Genomic DNA, 23,064 nt, shown 5'->3' on the forward strand with positions numbered 1-23,064 from the left:
TTGGAAAATTTATCTGTCCCACTTGTTAGGATTCTGAATTAAATTCTGACTGCAGCTTAAAAAAATTCTCATAAAAAGTAAAATTCGTCATCTCTGGGCCAAAAAGCAACCAGTTGCTAACACTGATATAAGCCATTCTGGATGCTTAATGGGGGTAAATTCTTCTTGGACTGTGTCTGAAAGTGGGATGTTACCTCAGCAATATTCAGAGAATTAAAATGGACAGGAGACTGTTACCTCCAATAAATGCTCCAATAAAATATGCTCTGCCCGTACCTTTAGAAAAGCTGCTTATATCAACAGTGCTTAAGGTATCCTGACCATGTAGTGTGTGATTTAGGAAAGCCCTTAAAATAACTTTTAAGTCCACATTTGATCTGCCTTGATAATCATATTATTTAAGAGTACATGCTTAAATCCGACTGGAAGAACTACTAGTTGATTCACATAGGATTTCAGCCCATTTCCAAGTTATACAATCTCTTAACTCATTCCTGGCAAGCAATGTGCTTTTCTCAATTGAAACTTTCCCACTCCTAGTGGGAGAGATTCATTTGAACTAACTTTGTGAGAATTAAAGTTACTTGCCCAGGCTCTTGCGATAGTCAGGAAGGATAGAATGGATGATTCATTCAACCTTAAAATAGGTAAGATTAACCCCAGGACTTGGAAGGGTGACTTGCCACCTAGGAACGACTTCTCTTCATTGCCCCCTAGGGAGACGGTGCCTGATTTCCAAGCTGCTAAAGTTCAGTGAGATGACTTTCACCTGCAGAGGGGCCAAGGGAATAAAAAGCATCTCTTTCTCCTTTCACTGTTTGTGGAAAGCCCAGCCACAGCTACAGATCTTGAGCCCAGACCTGGCCAAACTCCATGTTATGTACTTTTACCATCTGAATAAGCATGTCTTGTAAGCTGCCGAGCCTTGGTTTTCCTCTCAAGGTGCCTCTCCTTCTCCTGTGAGCAGGAGCTACGTGTGGATTGAGAATAGACTCACTTAAAATTCTGCCTGTCCAAAAAATGTTGAATGGAATTGTTTAATTTATTATCTTAAAAAAAAAAATGCAAATTGTACGGGTTAAATTAAGTAAGACTTTCAATGGAATTAGTGTTACAAAAGCTCAATGCTTTCAGTCCCTGAAGTCAACATTTTCAAAACTGGTAGTTATCTTTAAGAACCAGCTATTTCCCTTGAGCCGGAAAGAGTTTCTCACTGACCTTTACTTTTAATACGATATCCCTAAAGAGGTCATAGCAGGAGAAGCCCTCCTTCAGTATGGCTCTGCTGGAATGAAGCCACCACCGAGTCAGAGGATATAAAAGATCCTTGGGCCAATGCAGAAGTATAGAGCTTTTGTGCAGATGGCCCTGGCTTCCAACTGGTCCCTCCAGATCCACTGAGCCAATCCAACAATTAGAGGAAAATATTCAGAAAGCAGAACCTTGCAGAGTTTCTCTCACCCATCTGCTCCCACAGACTCTGCAACAGGAGGAAATCTGGCTTGGGTAGCAGAAGAAGGGTGAAATGAATTGAAAAGGGCTCTGAATGGGCCAGAAGTTCAACTCAAAACACAACAAAACTGTGAGAGAGTTTGGAATGGACTGGAACAAAAAAATACATTGGAAAAATATAAAAAGCCCCAGCTGTAGAGGGTTCAGGGGTCTGAAATCCAAAGCAAGAAAAGCCAAAAGCATGGATTCTTCTCCTGCATGACTTCAGGAAGTAAAATACAGTGTCTGTCCACTGAAAAGAAAAGAGTCCTTTTGTGTCTTTTATGAGTACTGTACATGTTTACGTGTCTTGACTGGTCACATATATAGACATATTCCTGTATAAGCAAATATTTATTCCTGCCCAAACATTTCACATTAATAGGCAATAGAAAATCTTCATAGATTATATACTTTTGGGCATTTGACTTTTTTTTTTTTTTACAGCCACCCAGCAGAGTATAAAACCTCCCTAAACCTCCCTGTTTTTACTGTTGGTATAGTACTCTCCAGGTGCTTCTTAAACAGGCAGGTTGGTTTATATATCTTCTTTTTTTTTTGGATCTGAGTCAAATTTAATGTAAATATTCAAATGACATCGGTCACCTTTGAACTAAGCCTTGCATGCATTTTGTAAATTTGAGGAAGCAATCTTTTTATTTATTTTTTTATTTTTGCTTGAAAGGTTGCTAGTGCTGAGTGTAGCTTGCATTGTCTTTTTTAAATAAGACAATCAAATCACATAATGTAATTCGTCCACATTATTAGCCTTCCCCAAAGACAAAGCACGGGCTAGACACCAAAGCTTGAGAGACATGTGACAGAAAACATTGCCTTTAAATTAGCATTAGCAGATATTGGAGGCAGGAAGGAAAAACTATATAATATATGCTCAGTGATGGTATGTGCTTGCATGTTCTACAAAGAACAATAAATCAGTGTTTGGCAAGGTAGGGTTAGCTCCTGTAGTCAAGACAAGGGGATTATTATAATAACAAAGCAGACCTGCAAACTCTGCCAACTTATTTTTACCAGTCTTGACATATTAAATTGTTGTTTTTTTTTTTTCAGCTTGACTCCTGAAATAAAATGATTTTATGAAAATCTCATTTTTCAATAAAAATGAGAAAATCTAAGCTGAGGAACTGAGTGTAGAACCCTAAGGCTTGGAAAGCTAAATGGCAAGCTACTACTTTTTGTCTCTCAAATCTAAATATCACAAATTGTAGTTAAGCCAGGTTCATGATTTACTTGGACTTCACACATGATTTATGAAAATAGGGCAAAGGCAACACTGAACATACAGTAGTGCCAGTGGGCTGTTACACCAAAAACAACATTCACTTCTGGAGCTCATGCTTTGTGTGTTTAATGTCTCTGTGTTAGCCAGTTCTTGAGACTAATCCCCATGTTTCTTTGGATTGGATCCCGATCTTCCAAACAAACTCTAGTTCTCTCCAATTGAAAATGCCTAAACGCTCCTTTCAATAAAAATAAAGAATCCCTGGTTTTGCCACATGAAATTTAACTAGTCTGAGGCATGATATTAACACAAAGGGAATTAAAAACTTCCCACTGAAGACCAGTGTTTTTGCTCTGCTTGCAAAGAAAATTGTTTTGATCTAAGAAATAGTATCACAGAGGACTGCATGTTAAATTTTTTTTTTTACATGTACAGCAGGCTGTGTGCTGTGTCCCTTCTGTTCTGTTCAGGGACACCATGAACTCTAGTAGTACAAATAAATACTTACAGATCTGGAGGTCCCCAATTTTGGACAAGCAGGTGGCTATATGAAACATCCTAATTTAGCAAACTGTGACTTCATTGGGACTTACTCACTCAAGAGGTTCTACAGCCCTGACATGGGCTAGGGCCCTGACATGTAAGTAAGAATGAAATCTCAATGGCTTCTGTGGCTTCTGATCAAACTTAGTGTCTGAATTCGGTGGTAAGCATACCCGCTGACTTCGAAGACGGAAGTTTGACCCCTCAAACACAGTGCACATGTTTGAATAAATTCTTGCATGCAGAGTCAACCAAGCATGCAGATGCTGTCATTGCTTATGTTGAGGAATGCCTAACCCTCCCCAGTAAATTCAGCACAAGTGCAAATATTTGTCTGTAAACATATTTTTTCAGCTCAAAGAATGTGCAAGCTGTAATAATGGATCTTCTTTAGCATCTTACTCAATTTTGTCTAGACTTTAGTCTTCATCTTGACACGTTCTATTAATACGCAAGCCACACACAATATGAAAAATACATATTGGATTCATTTTTGTAAAATGAATGCATACAGCTTAAGTTAAAAAACCCTGGGCTTTTATGCTACTTTCTGGACTGTAAGGACAAATATTCAAGGATGGCTTCTTCAGGTAATGCGAGACCTTCCTGCAGACTCAGGATCATTTTCTACTCCTTTTGTAAAATGTGACATACAAATCTTTAATACAAGGTGCACAGCATAACAGTACTGCAGATAAAGTCTGGGGTAATTTATGATTTCTGAGGAGAGGGCATGAACTCTTGGTCCTAATGATGAAATAGTGCTTAGTCTTTTGTGCTTTCATGTACAGCTTTAGCTTGGAAAGAAATTTAGTATCACTGATTTGACCTTCAACTCTAAGGTTTAAGAGTGGCATGTTTCGGGGAAAGAAAGGAGTAAATTTAGAGCAGTTTTGATAACATGACTATAAGGTAAAAAAATATTTATTTTCTGGGAGAGGCAGTCAGTCAATAAATTATCCCATATATGAGTTCATTAGGAATCTAATACTTTGTCAAGAAGTTATATCTCTTAAGTAAAAGTGATGCACTGCTACGATTTCTTAAGATGATTTATTACTCTCAAGACCATATGATTTTCTGAGAATAAATCCGAACCTGGATTGAGAGCCCCTCCTCAAATTACTTGACTAAAACTCTTAGTTTCAACACAGTTTGAGACAAAGCTGAGTCTACACTAACAGTGAGAAACAGGCAACAGAAAACTTCTAAGGTGCATATAATGCAATATATATCACATTATTTTTCCTGAGTGTCTCAATTCTTTCATTTTGCAGACCTAACCAAATATGGAAACATTAAACACAATCTCTGAGCTCAAAGCTACTTCCAAAACTGCCAAGTATAAAACTGTTACTGTACCGCTCTGTTCTGTTTATCATATTAAGATACATTTTTTTGATGAAAAAATGCTAGATTGCAAGTGTAACATAATAGAACCAGCAAGCACTGCCAGCAGGTCTGAGGAAGAGAGAATAATTCAGAGATATTGTCATCTGTAGGCCAATTTATATTGTCAGACAGCAGGTTCACATTAGTCTCTGATGTCACTGCAATAATGGCATAATATAACGATTGAGCAAAGAATACCTGTGGGGTATAGCTATACTGTGCGGTATATCTATACTTGTTAAAGTATTTCAGGATTCATTCAAAGCCAAACCAGAGAAGCAAAAGATCAGGATTAGAAGATAAGTGAGAAAATGCTGTTCATAAAGACTTCAGAATATTTTAGTCTTTGTTTTGTGATGATGAAGCAAGCACAATGTTGTATGCCATTGATTCTGTGGGTTCCTGATTAAAATAAACTAATGTAGCAATTTGGGGGTTTTGTGTTTCCTTTTTTTTCCCTTCTCTAACAAGAAAAAAGGCTTTTTAACAGTTTCTCGCGGCAGGCATAATGTGCATCTGTGCTCTGATTTACTGCACATGCTGCCTTCTCTAGCATCATGTTAAGTTAGGGTATCAGCATGGTAGGTCACACAGTGGGAGTGACCTTTTGCTAATCACTACACATCAGTTACTACTGGCACACAGCTCATTACTAAGAAACCCTCCAACTAGCTGGCTTTCAAATATGCTCACGCTTTGATTTTTTTTTCTTTCTTTTTTTTTTCTTTCTTCCTTTCTTTTTCCCCCAGACTAAAGATTATACCTTTACATAAAAGCTTCTGTTGTGCAATTTTGTCAACTAGGGTTCCAAAGTCAAAAAGGCACAGTTAATTTTCCATGATTATAAAAGGAGCCTGAAAATTCATACTAAAGGTAGGCCTGTAATCTTGGGTTTCATTAAAAAGGTCAGAACATTTTTACTCACCACCTATTATTAAAATGTTTGAGGGCTGCCATTAATTTGATTTTTCCGGACACAGAAATCTCACTGGAAATTAGAATGTAATCCTGCTGTTGCTTTACTGACACTTTTCATAGGGAAGGATACAGCTGCAGGGACTAAGAGCTCTCCTGCAATTTACAATTGGTTACTTTGGACAAATGGCAGGTGACTAATGCAAGACAAACTGTTTGCACAACCTGGGAGCACTGGGTTTAATTTCAGTTTCTGAAAGAGGGGAGAAAGTGTTTCTATTGACGTTGAACCGCGAGCTGTCCCCTGCCAATACATCTGCCACATTTAATACACAACAACCCCCCAACCGACAATGTGATTATTAGAGGTACAGAATTCAATAGCTTAAGAATACAAAACATAGCTGGAGCAAAATGAAATGCTTTTTAACTTACCGGCCATTTGCTGAATGCCGCTGAAGGCACCCAAGTTACTGGAGGAAGTTGCTTGCTGCAGAAGCTGCAAATTAACAACACAAAACAGCAATCTATCTGACATTAATGTAACAAATGAAGATAAAACTAAAATGAGCTATCATTTCACATTTGGAGTATTTATGCTTTCCTTTACATTTATGTAGTCTCTTGCTTCCGTCTATTGTTGGAATGAACATCCCTAGAGTCAACGCTGTAAATCCATATTAATGTCTAATCTCTATTAAGAAACACACAGACACAAGGGAAACTCAATAACATTGCTGCTTTAAAACAATTAATCAATTTATTCTTTTTAACAACCAGGTGTTAAATCTATTTAAACCAACATAGCGTGACTAATTACAACCCTCTGTAGTCTAGTAGTTACTATAACTCATCTCTGTCAATCACAGTCCATTCTCCCCCACCCTCTTGAATTAATTTTTTTCTTTATTATCTATATGAATCAAGCACACTGATACTCATTAGACTGGTATTTGTATACAGCAATTTAGCCTACCTCAGTATTAATTAGCCTACCTCAATACTAATATATATTTTTAATTGCCAGGTAAATTGCTGTTTATCATTATATCACTGTACCAAAGCATTGTACGCATACAAATTATGTACTTATGCATATACAGTACATATATGGATGCATCTATTCATCTAGCTCATAATCACCAGGAACCCCCCAAATTATCGAAAAGCTTCTCAACCAGTGCATGCAACTCCAGAGCCTCCCAAAACAGGCTCCCTCTCAGCTGTGCTGCAAAGGGAGATTTGGCAATCCATGACCTAAGACACACGGCCGTGCATTTCAGATTTCTCCAACAGGGGCAGCAGCTAGTGCTTGTTTTTCATCTTACATACGGATCAAAGAAAATATCATTTTAAATTTATGAGAGACAAATTGCTTTCCTCTGCCATCTTCGCTTTCTGTAAAAGATAGTATGAATCACGCATGTTTAGCATTGATGGGACCATGCATTAAAGTAAAAGTAATTTCCAGATGAAAATATGTAAAATTAGAGGACTGAACCAGAACATCCGAAGCTGCACCATATAAATACAGATTGTACAGTGTTCAGATGCCTATCTGTCCTTCCCTAAGGAATAACTTAAATTTTATCCCCGCTATAAAAAACAGAATCTAATGTTCAAAAGAACAATGAAACTAATGGAATCAAATTTTATTTTGCAGCGTGAGTAAACTTTAAGTGCTTGCCTTGGACAGCAGTGACACATTGAAATATTTATTCAAATTCTATTCCTTATTATTTATTGTTAGACCATGCAATAAACATGCAGAGTTTTTTTAGAAGACACACTATATGTCCTGGAGGATGTAGCATCTTACTGAAGGGAGTTTACTATAGCTAATTTTCATGGTTCTAAAATAAACACAGCATTACATAGCCACCGCCTCTGAAATGAACTTACAGCTAGATATTGTGGTGTGAGTCCTCCAAGACCTGTGAGGTTTCCCCAAGTGGCAGTATTGAGCTGTTGCATCTGCTGTGCCAACTGCTGCTGCAAACGCCGCTGCTCCTTGTCCTTTTGGGTGTCAGCAAACTTCACCACGATTGGCGAAGAGCAGCCCTGTGGTTAGACAGATCGGGAAACGGAGGCGTTAAATCACACCGAGTCAACCCTGCATCGTGAGCTCAGCCATGTCCCCTAGGGCCACCAGCGATGGCATGACCTGACTGTTCGCCCTCTCTTTATGATTGGCATATATAGGACTGCAAGGACTAAGATTTTCAGCTTTGTAGGAAAAGAGGCCACGGAGAATTATTGATTCCCTAGTTCTTTTTATAAAGCACCTTTCCTCAGGCTCTATTTTCCTTCCAGCTATCAAAACTGCTGCCAGAGACAGTGAGTGTACCAGTCCTCTTTAATTAAGCTTCACAGCTGATGAGATGGACATGATGCTTTGTCTGCAGTCTGTTTTCAAGGCATCGCCAACAGGAGAGGTGTCCAACCTCCCTGCTGCCAGGGACCACACAGCCAACGCTGCCCTGCCACCATGGGCTGACTGTGCGGTCGTGCTCGGTGCAGCTGGCTCATGTACCCTAAGTAAATAGGTCCAGATTTAATGCAGAGCCCATTATCAACGGGTCACTGGTCCTTTTCATATCAAGAACCTCGTGTGAGCACAAAGGGCGATGCTGCTTGGACAATTCACCCTCCTGCGGTCTGCTCCCTGGCACGCTTTGTATCAAACACCCTTAAGATGTGAACAAAGGGCAGGATGCAGACCAAAAGCGACTAGTTCTGGTGATAGCAGCCTATTCCTGATTGACACCATTATTTTATTTTTTATCTGATTATCCTAGTGCTTCTATGAGCCTCTTGTTACATGATATGGGAGGGCTGCAAGATACCTCAGGAAATAGGGAGGCTTTAAGAAAGAACCAGAGATCTGGTCTGCAGTCTACTCCTCACCCATGTCTGAGGTACTCTTGAGAAGTAGAAGGTTGTGGACTGTTGAGGGAAGCTAAATGGCTAAATGTCCAACCACGGACTCCAGGTTGGGTAGTCCTGGGCAAAGTTGCTATGAGAATGAGACATGTGAATGATGTCTCCGCTACTTTTTTTCCCTGCTATCAAATGTTTTCATATTTTAACCTTTCAAGTCTTTTTATTTTATTCTTTTTTTTTTTTTTTTTTTTTTTTTTTCTCAAATCAAGGGAGCAAACTGCAATGATTCAGTTCTTCAAATTAACTCAAGCATTTGGTGAGTCACAGAACCTGCCAATCCATTCCACACTGTTTTCGAGCTACACAGGAGCCAATGAATAACTTCCCTCCACCACCTTGCTTTGTTATACTAATTTCTTGTCTAACTTCAATCTGAACACAATGGTAGGAGTGAAAGATGACTCAAGTCCAAAAAACACAGCAGCATGTTAGCCAAAGTGTGCAGTGTAGGATGGGGCGCGGGGTTTTACTTAACTTAACTCTGTCTGCTCTCACAACACTGCGAACATCTTGAGAAAAGTTCCTGTCCTCTATTATCTACAAAGAGCAGCTGAGTACCTTTTCTTTGAAGAACCTCACCCCAGGACAAATGATAAGAATATTCAAAATCAACAGATGAAATGATGAAATAAACCACAATAATATCTCTTTTATGAAGATCTCCCATCAACACTGTTCCTTTAGAATTATCTTAGAAAATCATCACTTGTGATTTATTATTCCACCTCCAACTCCTTCCCTGCGTGTTTCATTGTAAAATTGTCTTTCAATGTTTCAGGGAGGAAGAAAGGAGATACATACCACTCCAGCAATCAAATAAAGATTATGAAGCAGTCATCTTGTTACACAATTACCTCTCTTCAGTGATTTTTATACTAATATTAAAAACAAGGCCCTTAAAAAAATAATAAAAAAAAAGGAGCTGAGGGTTGAAGGGTGAGAGAGAAAATTTTCTGGTTTAACTAATAAAATCAAGCTGTATTTAATATGAACTTTGGTAGCATTGGGCTAAAAACAACTAGAACTTACTGACTGCTACCTAGATGTACAGGAGAATTAAATCTATTTCCAAAGAAATAGAAATGACTTTTAAAGGAAGAAATATTTTATGGCTATTTCAGTTCTCAGTTCAGCAGCTCAGCAATCAACACTACAGCTGACATCATATTTATGAATGCTTAAATGTCAGTAAATTGTATAAAAACAATATCTCTGCAATTTATGAATCTATAATTCATTTTTTCACTGTCTGCTCTATATTTCATCACTTCATCATTTTTGAGAGAGCAAACATTTTGAAGACTGAAATTATATGTAGCAAGTGGCTCTATATGAGAAAAGGGTTATTGTTGCATCAAATTTACTCCATGATAACAAATTAGTGTCTTCCACTGGTGCTGCATTTGAATGCCTTAAACAAACAAACAAACCCACAGAAATGAGATAGAAGAGCACAAACTCAGAGCAGCAATTATGTTTTTAAAATCAGTTGATTTAACCAGGTCACAAAGTCAGATGCAAGAAGTAGTAGAACTATTCATTATTTTAGGAGATGTGTTCGTCTGGACATTAACATCCCCGTTGTTCTTTCTTAGCCCACTTTGAAAATACATCTTGGTCAATGATGCGTGCCAAGAAACAGAAAATAATGAAGTCAGAAAAAAAAAACACTGCAGTAATTGAGTTGAGATGTGATTGTGTAATACACATTCTCCCCCCAGCCCACTTTTTTTTTTTTGCATTAAATGTGAAATAAATGTGTCCAGGGAGCACTGTTTCAGGCTGAGAGTCAAGATTTAACACTAGGTAACCTATGTTTTTACCAGGAGAGTATTGGCAAAAGAAAGCAAAATTGTTTTGCTTAAAGAATGACTTCTGCTTTATGCTTTTCCATTTTCTATCTTGAGAGGAAGGTCCCAGTACATACACAACGTGCACCTCCCCTCCTCATTCAGTGGCTTGGCATCTGCACCTCACTTCGTTCTATTTTCTTCTCAACAGTTCGTGTTGCCTTCTTATTTTTCTTTGTGTTAGCAAGACAGTATGTACAGACTCTGTTCAGTCCATCACCCATGGAGGTGGAGGGTGTACTGCTTCTCTCCAAGAAGGGACTCTCAGCCTGAGCTCAACTGGCACAAAAACCCAGAGGTTCAAAGTGCAAAATGTTTTGCCTTGCCAATTTGGGGACCTAACTGATGATGATTCTAAAGATTTTGAGATTCAAGAGTAACTATTCTACAGAACTAAAGTCAACTGGAATATCATATCAAAATGCAGCCTCACTTGGAGTACGACATTTAACAGAAGAATGGGAGAATTTGTCTGGGATGTATTATCTCTTTAATATTAACATCTTCTGAGGCAGAGCTGTGTAAAATTCATTTTGCTAGACAGAAAAATACATTAAAACACATAGAAAAATAGAGGTAAAACACAATGTTACCAAAAAAACATTTTATTTTTACCTGGAATCAAACCCAGCAAAATATATAGATCTGAATTAATGGAGCAGTGCATGGCAGACAAATTACTATGAGTATTATTTCAAAAACTCAAAGTGGCAGTTTTCTCACAATATAATGTCAGACTGCATATATTGTATAGCATCAGCTTTCTAGTAAAGATAATTTCAATTATTCTCATCTCATTGGCAGATTCTCATCTAAAACTGTTTACTTAGAGTCTAAAAATGCATTGCACTGAAAAGAAAACACATTGATTATAAAATAAGCTCAACCAAATTCAAACGTGATGTTTGGAAAGACAATAGCTTTGCAATGCCAGTATCATTACTTGTAGAATACAGGAAACAGTTAGTGACATTTTCATGCACTGCCTTCTTTTTCTTTTTTTGTTTCTTCTCTTCTCTCCACCCTCCCACCCCTGCTCTCCCCCCTTGGCTCGTTACACAAAGCAGCTCAACGACATGACGCAATAATGATTGTTTAGCACCCAGCATGCTGTGGGAGACTAGAGCATTGCAAAGAAAAGTCACTGAGAAAAATCGAAAGGTCCTGGTGGAAAAAATAAATAAAAAGAAACAAGTGCACATAACATCAATGCCACCGCTGAGAAAAATCATCACTACACGAAGATACAGTATACATAATACAGTATAACATGCACTCTCCAATGATAAGCTAGAAGATCCAGAGTAAGTAAAGACTTAATACTTGTGCGGTTTTTTGTGCAAAATTCTGAAAGACCATGACAAAAATCACAGACTGACAAAAGTTTGAGATTGCCAGACAAGCTGTGGCATTCGATCACCACTCCAATGACCGGATCATTAGCCTGCAGATATATTCACATTAAGTGAACAGGTTTAAAGTTTCGTGTTGCTCATCATTATGAAATACGAGGCCGTAGAGGCAGTGTGGGAGGAGATAGAGCCTCTTGCTTGTAAGGGGCCAGCCACGATGGTGCTCTGCAGGAAGCTTCAGTATGCTCTGTCATCATTAGCATTTTTATTGGCTATATGAAGGAGAAATTATATTAACTTAAAAAGAGATTCTATTTGCAGAAAAACACATGCACTAGTAACTCAGCGTGGCCACATTAAATCTCCTGAGCTTTTTCTCAGAGCAGCGCAAACCAGAACACTTAAAAATCTATTTAAAGGAAACTAAGAATTTTTGGGGGGAGGAGGTGAGGGGGTGTTAATATTAAAGGTAATTTACTCATTAGATATACTCTGAACATGAGTGAGGAGTGGTATTCATGGCATTTTTATTTTCTGCTGAATGCCACTGAAAACAGGATAAAGAGCCGTGGTTGGATGCCACACGGCAACCTTATTGTGCATTTCCAGGTCATTAAGGAAAACAAGCTTGACAAGGAGAGGCAGAGTGAGTTGGTAAAAAGTTTAAATCTGTGATTGTCATGTGTCTGATCTGGTCCAGGAGAGCATGGCTTTACCATTCGCAATCATTTGCACAAAGAAAACAAAGAAAGGGCAAATGATACAGTACTGTACCTCCATGGTCTGAGACTGGTGCATGGCTTTGATTGCATTCTGTGCCATTGCCCTTGTAGAAAATGTGACAAACGCACAGCCTGTGGGAACAAGGGGACAGGGAGCAGGAAAGACAAAAAACAACAAGACAAAAGGGTTGGACGCTTGTTAAACCAACACAGTCTACGAGAACGGCCACAAGACGACACTGTTCTCAGTAGTACATAAAAATAAACAACTTCTCTAGTTTATTTATCGACAGTGCTGACTTGCTAATCTGACCATAGATGAAAGAAAAAAAAATTAGGTGGGGATGGGTGAGGAGAAAGGGTTTCTTTCTTTATTTTTTTTTCTTTGTTATTTATTTTTGTTTTGTTTTGTTTTCGTTTTGTTCTTTAGCCACAGGGTTTGAAATAAGTAAGGCTTTTATGCAGAGTTTGGATTGCATAGTTTAGTCTCTTCAGGCCATGCATTAATAGTTGCTTGCTATGTCTTTTGTGCAGGCAAATTTTGGATAGTGAATAAAGGACTGGCATCATCGGCAGCTGAACTGAGAATTTAAAGGAGTCCATAATGTCACTTACAGATTTCTGTGATGTGCCCAGAACAACCATACAAATAGGGATGAGAAAAACTCCACTGTGCACCCTGCAACTAAGTGTGGAAAGACTCAGACAAAATTCGGTAATGTAGGTGGAATCTCAACATTTAAGAAAATGACATATTTAAAATAAAAATCTCTATTTTTTTTTTTGTTTCTCAGAGTCCTAGGTACATGTATAATTCTTTGATCTATGAAAGCTACCACCAACTCGAACAATTCTGAAGCTATGTGCATGAATAACTAAAAAATCACTTTTCTCGCTTTATAGCCTTTTAAATCATAATGAAAAGCCAGTAGGCGAATGTCTGGGCTATTTTTCCACCCTTTTACTGTTGTCAGTCATACCTATACTAGGCATGGTACAGGTCAACTCTCTTAGTGCATGACTCACTGCCCTTTTGACTAATAAAAACACTGCCTTCTGAGATTTACATTTTATTCTTCATGCACCCTTGGGCATCTTAAAGAAAAAGACTGTGAAATTAATGCAGATTCAGGCTGATTTTGTAATAATACCATGGCACACTAAAAGCTTAGCTAAAGCAACACAGACTTATTTCACTTGTGATCTCTAATGACTTTAAAAGTGCATTGATTTTCAGCTCCCTTAGCCTTGCACAGTTTGAACTTAGGTTTCAGAGAATAATTTAGTGTTCCACTCAATTTCCTCAAAACATTATTATTATTACTACTTAAAAGATTTCCAAATGAAGCAAATCTAAGCACTGAGAGGCTAAAGCATATTGTCATTTTAGAGCTAATGCATGAAAGCTACATTCTGGCATCAAAAATATAATATTGTTGCCCCTGTGGCCAATGGGCAAAATAAACCATTTTGCAATCCAACAAGCAACAGATTGTTCAGTTTATGCAAATCAATTAGAGGCATAAAATACCTTTTCTTTTTGCTCCGTGTGCACCTGGTGAGATTATCAAGTCAAGACTGTATTCACATTTTAATCAAACAACAGTAAGAGAAAGCAATGCCTGATCATTACCCAAAAGCACTACATCTAGTCATGAAAATAAAGTCAATGCATTTTTGCATCATGCGGTAGTTTTTCCTCTTTAATGTAAAGGCCCTTGGTACAAGAAAACCTAAGCTGGCTTATGAACCTCTGGCTGATGGGTCAGCATTATAAAATCAGAATTCAGGATCCTTTTATGCAAACTTCACGGCAGTGTCATGACTTGTTACGTATTTCTCAGGTAACATAAGAACTGATGATGTCTTACTGCTGTTTAGGCACACTACATGTTGCTATACTACTGCTATTCAGCATCAACGTCCTGTCAAAGAAAATGATGTAACAAACAGCTTTCTGTACAGCATTCTAGACCAAATGTGCAGTAGAAGGGTAAATAAACTACAGTACCTCTGCTAGCTTCCATGTTGCTGCTGTGCACTAAAATTAAAGAGGCCCAAATTTACCATCAAAGTAATCTCTCTTAAAAAAAACAAAACAAAACAAAACAACAAAAAACACATTTCTGTTATTATCATTAACAGAAGAAATAACACCAAGGATTTTCATTTCTTGTCTTGATAATTCATAGGGGGATGAGCACAAATAGAGATATACTGGAGGGCAGGCGAGAAACCCCAGAGAGCCTTGAATAATATTGTTCGTAATGGTCAAGAAACTGCTTCATTCACTTCTTTCGCTCTCATTATCCAGGAGTGTGTACCATAGTGACAATTACTGAATGGAGGTTTAGAATGCATAAGAAGCATGTAAAATGTCAACAAAAATCAATAAGACACAGTTTATGCATTTATCACAATTTCTACCCAGCAGTACTGCTGTAAGTAACTTACTGAGAGATGTTGCAATTAGTAGGTCTCAAAAGAAATGTGAATCAGGAGAGAAATAAAGCTGTACTCCTCTCAAGATAAAGCAGGCTCACTCTTCCCTCCCTTAAGCTTTTTCTCTTTCTAACCACAAAGCTCAGTTGTTGGGGACTTTGCTACAGCAAAACCTCCCTCCTCATTGCCCAGCCCAAATTCATTTGCCTCGATCCTGTTTTCCTTTGTTGTGGAGTGAAAAGACTTTCGTAGCAGATCTCTGCAAAGTGCTGTAGAGCAAGCTACCTATTTAAAAGAAACTTGTTCTCTGGGCAAGGGGAATGCTTGATGAATGAGGTTATGTGGCTTGAATATGAGAGTTTGGAAACAGCATTCCATGGAGAAGACAGGACTGCATTTTAATTGAGGTTTGCCAGCCAGAGGCTACAAGGTTAGGTCCCCTTGTTATCTCTGGTCAGCAAGCCATTTCCCACCGATGGACTGCCCATTTGCACAGCAAATACCCAATTTGCCTAAATAATCATGGTAAAAATTCACTAGACAACTTCATTTCTAAATTATCTGATAACCTAGACGTTCGGTTGTTACCATCAACACCCCAATTAGATGCTAGATAATTAAACCACCTTTCCAGGCTAAAAGCTACATGCATTCACATTTAAAGGCAATTTTTTCAACTATCAAATCTGGACACTCATGCTCAGTATTTGTATATGTTATTTATGCACGTGTATTTTATTATGTGTGAAACATGGGATCCTATATATTTTATTATGTGTAAAACTTGGGATCCTTTCCTTTTATGTAATCAGACCATCACACTGGAGAGAAGGTAAACCTAGATAACAGGATTCAGTCCACTTCATCGCCAGACTTGCACAAAGAAGTTGGGTATTGAGAAAAGTTGTTTTTCTGAGATGTTTGTATTCTCTGCCTCAGGTGATAGCAGTACCTTTAATTTTCTATATGGGGAACATATACACTTTAGGAGGATGTTTTCCTTGGGCATGTAGAATTTCATCAAAAGTCGGTATCTGAGCATACTGGATTTCACTTGTTAAAGCTAGATGAGTTCTGGCAGCCCTGAACCATCCTGTACTCGTCCTGGTTTCTGACACGCTGGGAGAAAGCTCCCTTTTCAGTATACTCCACTCTATATCTCATGGATATAGGTGGTCTTTTGGGAACATGCCAGTAGCTTTAGGATTGTAAATCACAATTATAACAGGACAAGACTAATCAGATTTCATGCCTCATGGTGCAAGGAAACAAGAAAGATTTCCACGGCCTCTCACCTCATCATATGAAACTCTGCATTAATTGTAGTGCCATGGGCCAAGCTCTTCTGCACCAACAGCTACAAGCAAACTGTTTCGATTTTACCATACCGAGTCCTGATACTTCAATTACTGCCCCATTACTGGAGCTATGGAGCTCAGATTGGGAGCAAAAACCCAGAGAAGGCATATTTCTATAGCTAATGCATTGAAATTACTTCCTTTTATATATAAAAAAATAAAAACAAAAATCTTTTATAAATATGACTAACCTAAAAGTCACCTTGCAATTTATCACCTCTGGTTTCAAAATGTCAGGGATTACTAACAGAAGCAAAAGGGGATGGAGAAAGGAAGGCTGAGAGTTTTGGTTGTTTCTCTAAAGCTGCCTTCTCACCCCCTACAGGAAATAGGCTGACTAGGGAAAGGTTTCACCAAATAATTTCCTGCTACAGGTAGAATTGAAGGAGGGCACCCAGCCCCATCACAGAGATTTTGGAACGTGTTATTGCATCTACCACTTCAGCTAATGTAACTACCAAACTCACAGGTTGGTCTTCTTTTCCCCCCAGAACTGAAAGAGAATTTTGACGAGGCTGCAAAGTTAGAAAAGCTTCCTCCTTGAACCACGCCACCCCATAACTAGGGCTCGCTGCTCGAATTATTTGAAATATTTAAAGATGCTCAGCACTGCCCCATTTCAGTTCCTGCTTCACTCAGTTCTTCTCATCTCAGGCTTTCATGGACTGTTTTGAAATGTTCAGTTGGCAGTTCATGCACAGAGTAACATAACATCAATACCAGCGAGCTGCCAGTGAAGTAGAACATTTTTAACCATAGAAGCCTCAAGGTAAGGGGTCTGATTTCATAACTACACAAGAAACCTCCCAGATAAAACCACCATTGTCTACCAGAGGTTTAAAACCCACGGACCTTCACTGAAGACAAAAGATGCAAAACCCCTAGACATTTTGGAATCAGGCTTAGAGTTAAAAATGGGAGTTTAAAAAACATGCCTTTAAAGTTCTGGAGATGAAAGAAGTGCAGATGTAATCAATTAAAAAACAAAAACAAAAACACAACAACCATACAGCGACCCTTCCGACACAGAAGGCGGCTCAGGAGATTTTCCAAGGCATCCAAGCAATCAGTACTAGGCATGGAGGTTGCGATGCTGGTGGTGTAATGGTTGTGCTACAGCTTCCCAGTTCAACGTAATTGAGATTTTTCTTCACTTTTTGTGAAGAAACAATAGTGAAAAGCTGCCAAAATACTCCTGCAAGAACCATTTGGGATCCTCTGAGATGAAAGTCTCTATTTAAGGAAAAGATAAGGCTCAAGTAAAAAGCTATGGAAATTAAGTGTGATAAAAATAAGTCCTAGCTGTGCTAAAATATTTCTAGCTGAGATTGCAAAGTAGACTTTCCTTTTTATACACTGTGATACCATAGCATAGTCTGCAGGGAAGACCAGCCTGGGAGACAGCTTTCTAGTAAAAAAAGATTGCACAAAAATATGTCTTAGTGGGTCACACACATTTCAGCTCAAAATGAAGACATCCAGTAGTTTACTGTACAGACATTGGGTCATTAACTAGTGCTGATACACAATGGCAGGTCTGGGAACAAGGGCAACAACTAATCTCAAAGTAAAGTCTGATGAAGAAGTCACAGTAAAGCTCTTTAGTTTATGCATGTCAGGTACATAAAGCCAACAGACACATTGTGAACATGCCTTATCCCTTTGGCTTTACTGACTTTTTTTGACTGTTGACCAGATGACAAATTCTAGATAAATTCATGGTTTCCTTGCAGTGTTTCTAATTGGGTAGTCCGTTAACCACCCTGCAAAGTACAGACTTCAGTAACTGGAATTTATGCAACCAAACGGGTTCCAAAGACCACATTCTCTAACAGTGCCTCAATGACCCTCCTGCTGGCATAAGAACTCGTGTATATTATTTCATTTCAGGCCTCCCTCTGAGCAGGGATTGCTGACAAGGTGCAGAAATGGAAACTGAGATATAGAGTTGCTGGGCTGGCCAGAGGCCAGCTGAGACACTGGTCACTTGATGTGTTCGCTCCTTCACACCTCAGGAAACATTTCACCAGGGGAAGAAGAAAATTAAATGTGCCACAATGACTGGAAAAATTAAAAAGTTACCATGTTACAGCAAAAGAAATAAGGCATGAAGGTGCTTCTGAATAGCAAGAAAAAACACTGAACTTCCCCTGTGCTTGTTCCTCATCACTTATTGATGCAGAGGTCAAAAGGTGGCCCCTAATCCAGGCTGCTCCCATGGTGGCACTTCACCTTACTTGAGCTCAGAAAGGAACAGTAAATACCCATAAGGAAAAAAGAAACGGGTATAAAGGCATAAAACATTGTCACCTACTCTACACTGCAGCTAATTATGATGCAAATGCTAATTGTATATTATTCATTCATCAAGAAACCCCCCAAATCTGAAAGTTATGAATGGATTTTCATGAAATTAAATTGCCTGACCGTGATATAACTCTCCATGCCATTTCTAACCTGCTTTTAAAGCAAATAAAAAAATATTCCTCTAATCAATGTGTTTAGAAATGTGCACTTGTCCCATGTGTCTGGTGATATTTTGTTTAAAAAAAAAAGCACACAATTAGGAGCCTGGAAGGTGTAGGAATATATATTTGGAGCTTTTCCACAATTTTCGTGGTACATCCAATTGTCTGCATGTGTTATTAGCAGGTTTTCTTCAGAGCGCGTTATTAACCAAGTTGAGTTGTTTCTGGTATCTATTATATAAATCTGCACTTAGCAATACAGCCAAATAATTTGTTGTGTGGTGTTCCTGTGATAAGGATAAGAGGATTTTTTTTATCGTCGTTATGGATGGTAATAATTCCTAGAGTGATACAGAGATATTGATCCACTGGTCTAAAAAAAAGCATCTTATAAAGCTAGAGAAGCATTGCTATCCTTATTTTAAGGAAGAGGATAATAGATGATGAAAAAATAAACTCACCTACAGCCATAGAACACGTTAGTAGCCCAGAAACAAATCAAACTTGGTTATTTCTGGCTATTTTTGCATTGTCCAGCTATCACTGCATGGCTGTCTGCATTGGCATCTGTGGTCATGTAGACATGTGCTGGAAGTCAGGAGGTCTGAAAGTTTCCTTAAGCCGTTCACAATAAGTGATTTAAAATCTTAATCATCTGAGGCAGTTCACTTCTGCTTTTTCATGATAATGAAGCTTAGCACATGATATCACAATCATGAATTTTTGTAAAGCATACTTAGCTCTTCAGAAAAAGTGCTGGATTAAACAACCCTGCAGGCTGAATCCTTCTCTTTGAATAATGAATATAGTACAGGCAGCTGCAAGCTTCTTTAGATAGTCCCATGAACCCTGCTAAAGCGAAGGCCAGCCTCCATGTCTGTTCAGTCCCTGGCTTCTTTATCTCTACAGCCAACAGGGTATTTTTATTTTTTTAATACTCTTCGCAGCTAGGAATTACTCTCTGCCAGCCAACTAATTTCACAGGGACTATCCCAGAGCCTTTGGAAGGCAGAGTGTTTTGGTTGCTGCCTATTTCTTGTAGCTGGTAGAATAAAACAAGTTATAAACTTGAGTTAAGGAGAAAATCTCACTTTCTTTAAAGTACACCGCTCCACCACTGGAGCTTTGTATCATCATTTTAGTCTCGTATTACAGATGAGTTTCAAACAGCTGACAATAGGAATTTGGAGTGGAAATGCTGATGGTACATTATCAGTAGTGACAGCAAGGGGTGCGACTTTAATACAAAGTTCTGTCAGCTCCTGGCTAGAAACTACAATAGGAACAACCAGTTCAACCTCTCTCTTTATCTTAACACTTATACTGCACCCATCACAAGTGTTACATTTTCCCTTGCTGCTGCAGAAAGGGATTTCGTCTTGCTGCTGGAAGCATGTGGTACCCTACAACCTTACAGTAAAACCCTATGGCTTACTGTTACCATGCTAGCACTATGGTTGCTGTTGTAGTGTAGACGTGACAGAAAAGTCAGCTGAAAGCTTTTTACTCTTCATTATAAGAAAAAGAACAACAACAACAACAAAAAGTAGCAGCACAAACTAAAATTATTCTACTGAGCAGTGTAACCTGGAGCTATTCCTTGCAACTATCTGCTGGTAATAAAGATTATTTGCCTGAATCCTTCAACGAAGCTCGAAAGTTGGCATAAATATCAATGAATATATTTTCCAAGCTCTTTTCTTCCATGATACTATGATGCACACTCGTTATGCAATTGGAAAGAGATGCCAAACAGAGTTTATTGGACCATATTTCCATCTCACTGCTGTGAGCACTGTGAGTTCCCGAAGGCTCTGGCATCATGAGGACAGTGTTTTCTTAAGACAGTGACTATTTTTCATTCGCCCCTCTGTGTCTGGGAGGGAAGCACATCTGAACTGGTGCTGGGAAAACAAATATTGTTTGTGGCAAAGGGAACTATCATCTTGAGAAACGGTAACATGAATTAAAACTCATTAAGTATCAGAACTCATTACTAAGATTTAACTCTGTAAATTCTCCTTCTTGCTTTAGCGAAGCAGCTTTTCACACTGGGCTTTTTCAACCAAGCTCCCTTGGTTTCAAATCTCCCTTAGCACATTTCATTTCAGCTCTGCAAAACCAACCATTTTTCCAACGCTTTGCCTTCTCTCATGGCGTGGTGATTTTGTGAAGCTGATAAACATCTGCCTGAAAACCTGGTTGGCACAGCTGAACTCATTTTCAAGTGTGAACATGGGTGTGTAGAAAGCAATTCAAGTTTAACAAGCCATGATGCATGAGGGCATGACAGAATATCAGTCATGATGGTGACCGAAATAAACCCGAGTAGCAGGGAGGATACAGCTATGCTAAGACTGCTGGTGTGTGACCTACCTGGACTAAGATCTTCACCCTCCAACAGGAGAGAGCAGCACATTAACTCCATGGGTCTGCTGGCTGGCAAACAACACTGCTCTCCCTGATACATTAGTGACATGGCTTCAAAATCTCAGTTGCTGATTGTAATATTGCTATTTATGGAGGAATAAAACTACCCCACCACCCTTACTTACTCTATTTGAATTTATAATTAGCTTTTCTATGCTTATAGTATACCCAATGACTATTGAATAAAAGTAATAATGCAGTGGGGTTTCCACAGATCTCAGGGGAGGTCTGTTTCTTTGCCGGATGATGCTGGAGTCAATAAATTCTTTTTGGGCTCAAAATATCTGATGCCCAGATCTTGTTATCATTTCAGCAGCTAGTTAGCTCTTTTCCCACTTGTGTCTTCCATCACCCCTTCTCTGTGCTGCTTACAAAGCGAAATCACTAAAAATCAGAAATATTTGTTTTCCCTCAGTGTGGGGTCTAGCAGATAATAACAGTGCTCGACTCATCAGTTAACAGTCATTACTGAGCTGCAGGAACCAACCTCAGACCTTTCCCCTGGTCCTCCCCAAGGCAAAAGCCATGATCCTGATGCTCTACTTGCCTGAAGGGACTGTTGTATGCCAGCCCCCAAAGTTTTGGAATTGCAATCTAAGCATTCATAAATGTAAGAGCATAATCTTCGTTGGGCTCCCTATTTATTGTCAGAATAACTTCTTAACAAGCCCTTGTTATTCAGAAGTCGTGGAGTATATGTTTCAAGCAGTGCTGTGAAATATATAGCAATACATGCAACTTCCCCTGCTGAAATGCATAGTATTTTTAAACGAGCTGGGCTGCACACAAAACAAAAACGTCTGCTTCCCAACCCCAGGCACAAATTGTTGCACAAAACACTGAGGATCCTACAGCCTACAGGAAACAAATAGATCCGGAAGTAATAAAAAAATAAATAGAGCTATATCTATATGTAAGATGGATACAATTATATTTTCTGTGCCTTTTGAAAATGTAATAAAATGCATAAACTGTGCTTTCTGTTTTTTTTTTTTTTTTTAATTTATTTCTATTGAAATAGAAGTGGTGTTCTTCACAGCTCCACACTTAAAATTACTTTGCTCCCCATGCCATTACATGACAGCAGCTAGTACCCCAAAAGCTTTCCCCACTGAAAGATGGGGCTGTCACGATGCCCTGTGCTACTCAGTGCCACACAACGCTGAGTTTGTGGGAAGGTTCATAGTCTGAGAATAATTTCAGGTCCATGTACCATGGAGTTAATATGCAGTCTGTGTCATCAATATACACTTATTTTTCTTTTCAATATGTTTTCAGAGAGCCTTTCCTGAAAAGGCACTTCTGCATTCAGAAAGGGTCACCAGCTATTGAAGTCTGTGCTGCACTTCATTTCCAAAGTTCAGGACAGCCGCTTGACCGCTCCTGGTGGTGCCGCTTAACACCTCTCCCCTGGTTTTTGTTTTGTGATAGAGGCACAAGCTCAAGAAGCTTTTTACAAAGTTTGGTCCAGGTAAAGCTTTCAGGTTCGAGCTAACCTCTTTGTTTCTGAGTTAGAGCAGACCTATATTTTGCGTATGGTTATAAAAAACACAGGAATTCAGGAGATAGTGGGCCAGTTCCCATGACCCTGTACTTCTTCAAACAGTCATTTACAGTCCTTTTTTTTTTTTTGGCCTTGTGGTACAAAACAGAAATGGGGTCAGGGAAGGATCTTTGATTTTGTGAGAGCAGAAAACTGAGGGTGTTTTCTCAGGGTGCAAAGGAACCTTTCCAGCTGACAAACAGTGCGATAACACAAGTTAATATGTTGGCACCAAGACCTTTCTGACACTGGAAATAAAAGGTGATAATTTCAGTCACTGTGAAAAGTTCATGCGGATACCTTCATCACGTGGGACGTATTACGGCGTAACCTCTAGCTGCAGACAGCGGCTATTCCTACCCTGACTGTGAC

At 38.8% G+C, this 23,064-nt stretch overlaps 1 protein-coding gene across 2 annotated transcripts in view; it reads right to left on the bottom strand.

Moving 5' to 3' along the window:
• The window catches only part of CELF2 (CUGBP Elav-like family member 2), a 243,811-nt gene that overhangs the window by 45,815 nt on the left and 174,932 nt on the right, over window positions 1–23,064 (bottom strand). For both annotated transcript variants that reach the window (XM_084304250.1, XM_084304249.1), the window contains exons 6-8: window positions 12,504–12,583; window positions 7,487–7,645; window positions 6,020–6,083 (exon numbers count right to left, since the gene is read on the bottom strand). In XM_084304250.1, the coding sequence (XP_084160376.1) occupies window positions 6,020–6,083; window positions 7,487–7,645; window positions 12,504–12,583 (303 nt within the window). The remainder of the gene's footprint in view (window positions 1–6,019; window positions 6,084–7,486; window positions 7,646–12,503; window positions 12,584–23,064) is intronic.

This window comes from Netta rufina (genome assembly GCF_964035555.1).
Source record: "Netta rufina genome assembly, chromosome: 1".
NCBI classification, from domain to species: Eukaryota; Metazoa; Chordata; class Aves; order Anseriformes; family Anatidae; genus Netta; species Netta rufina.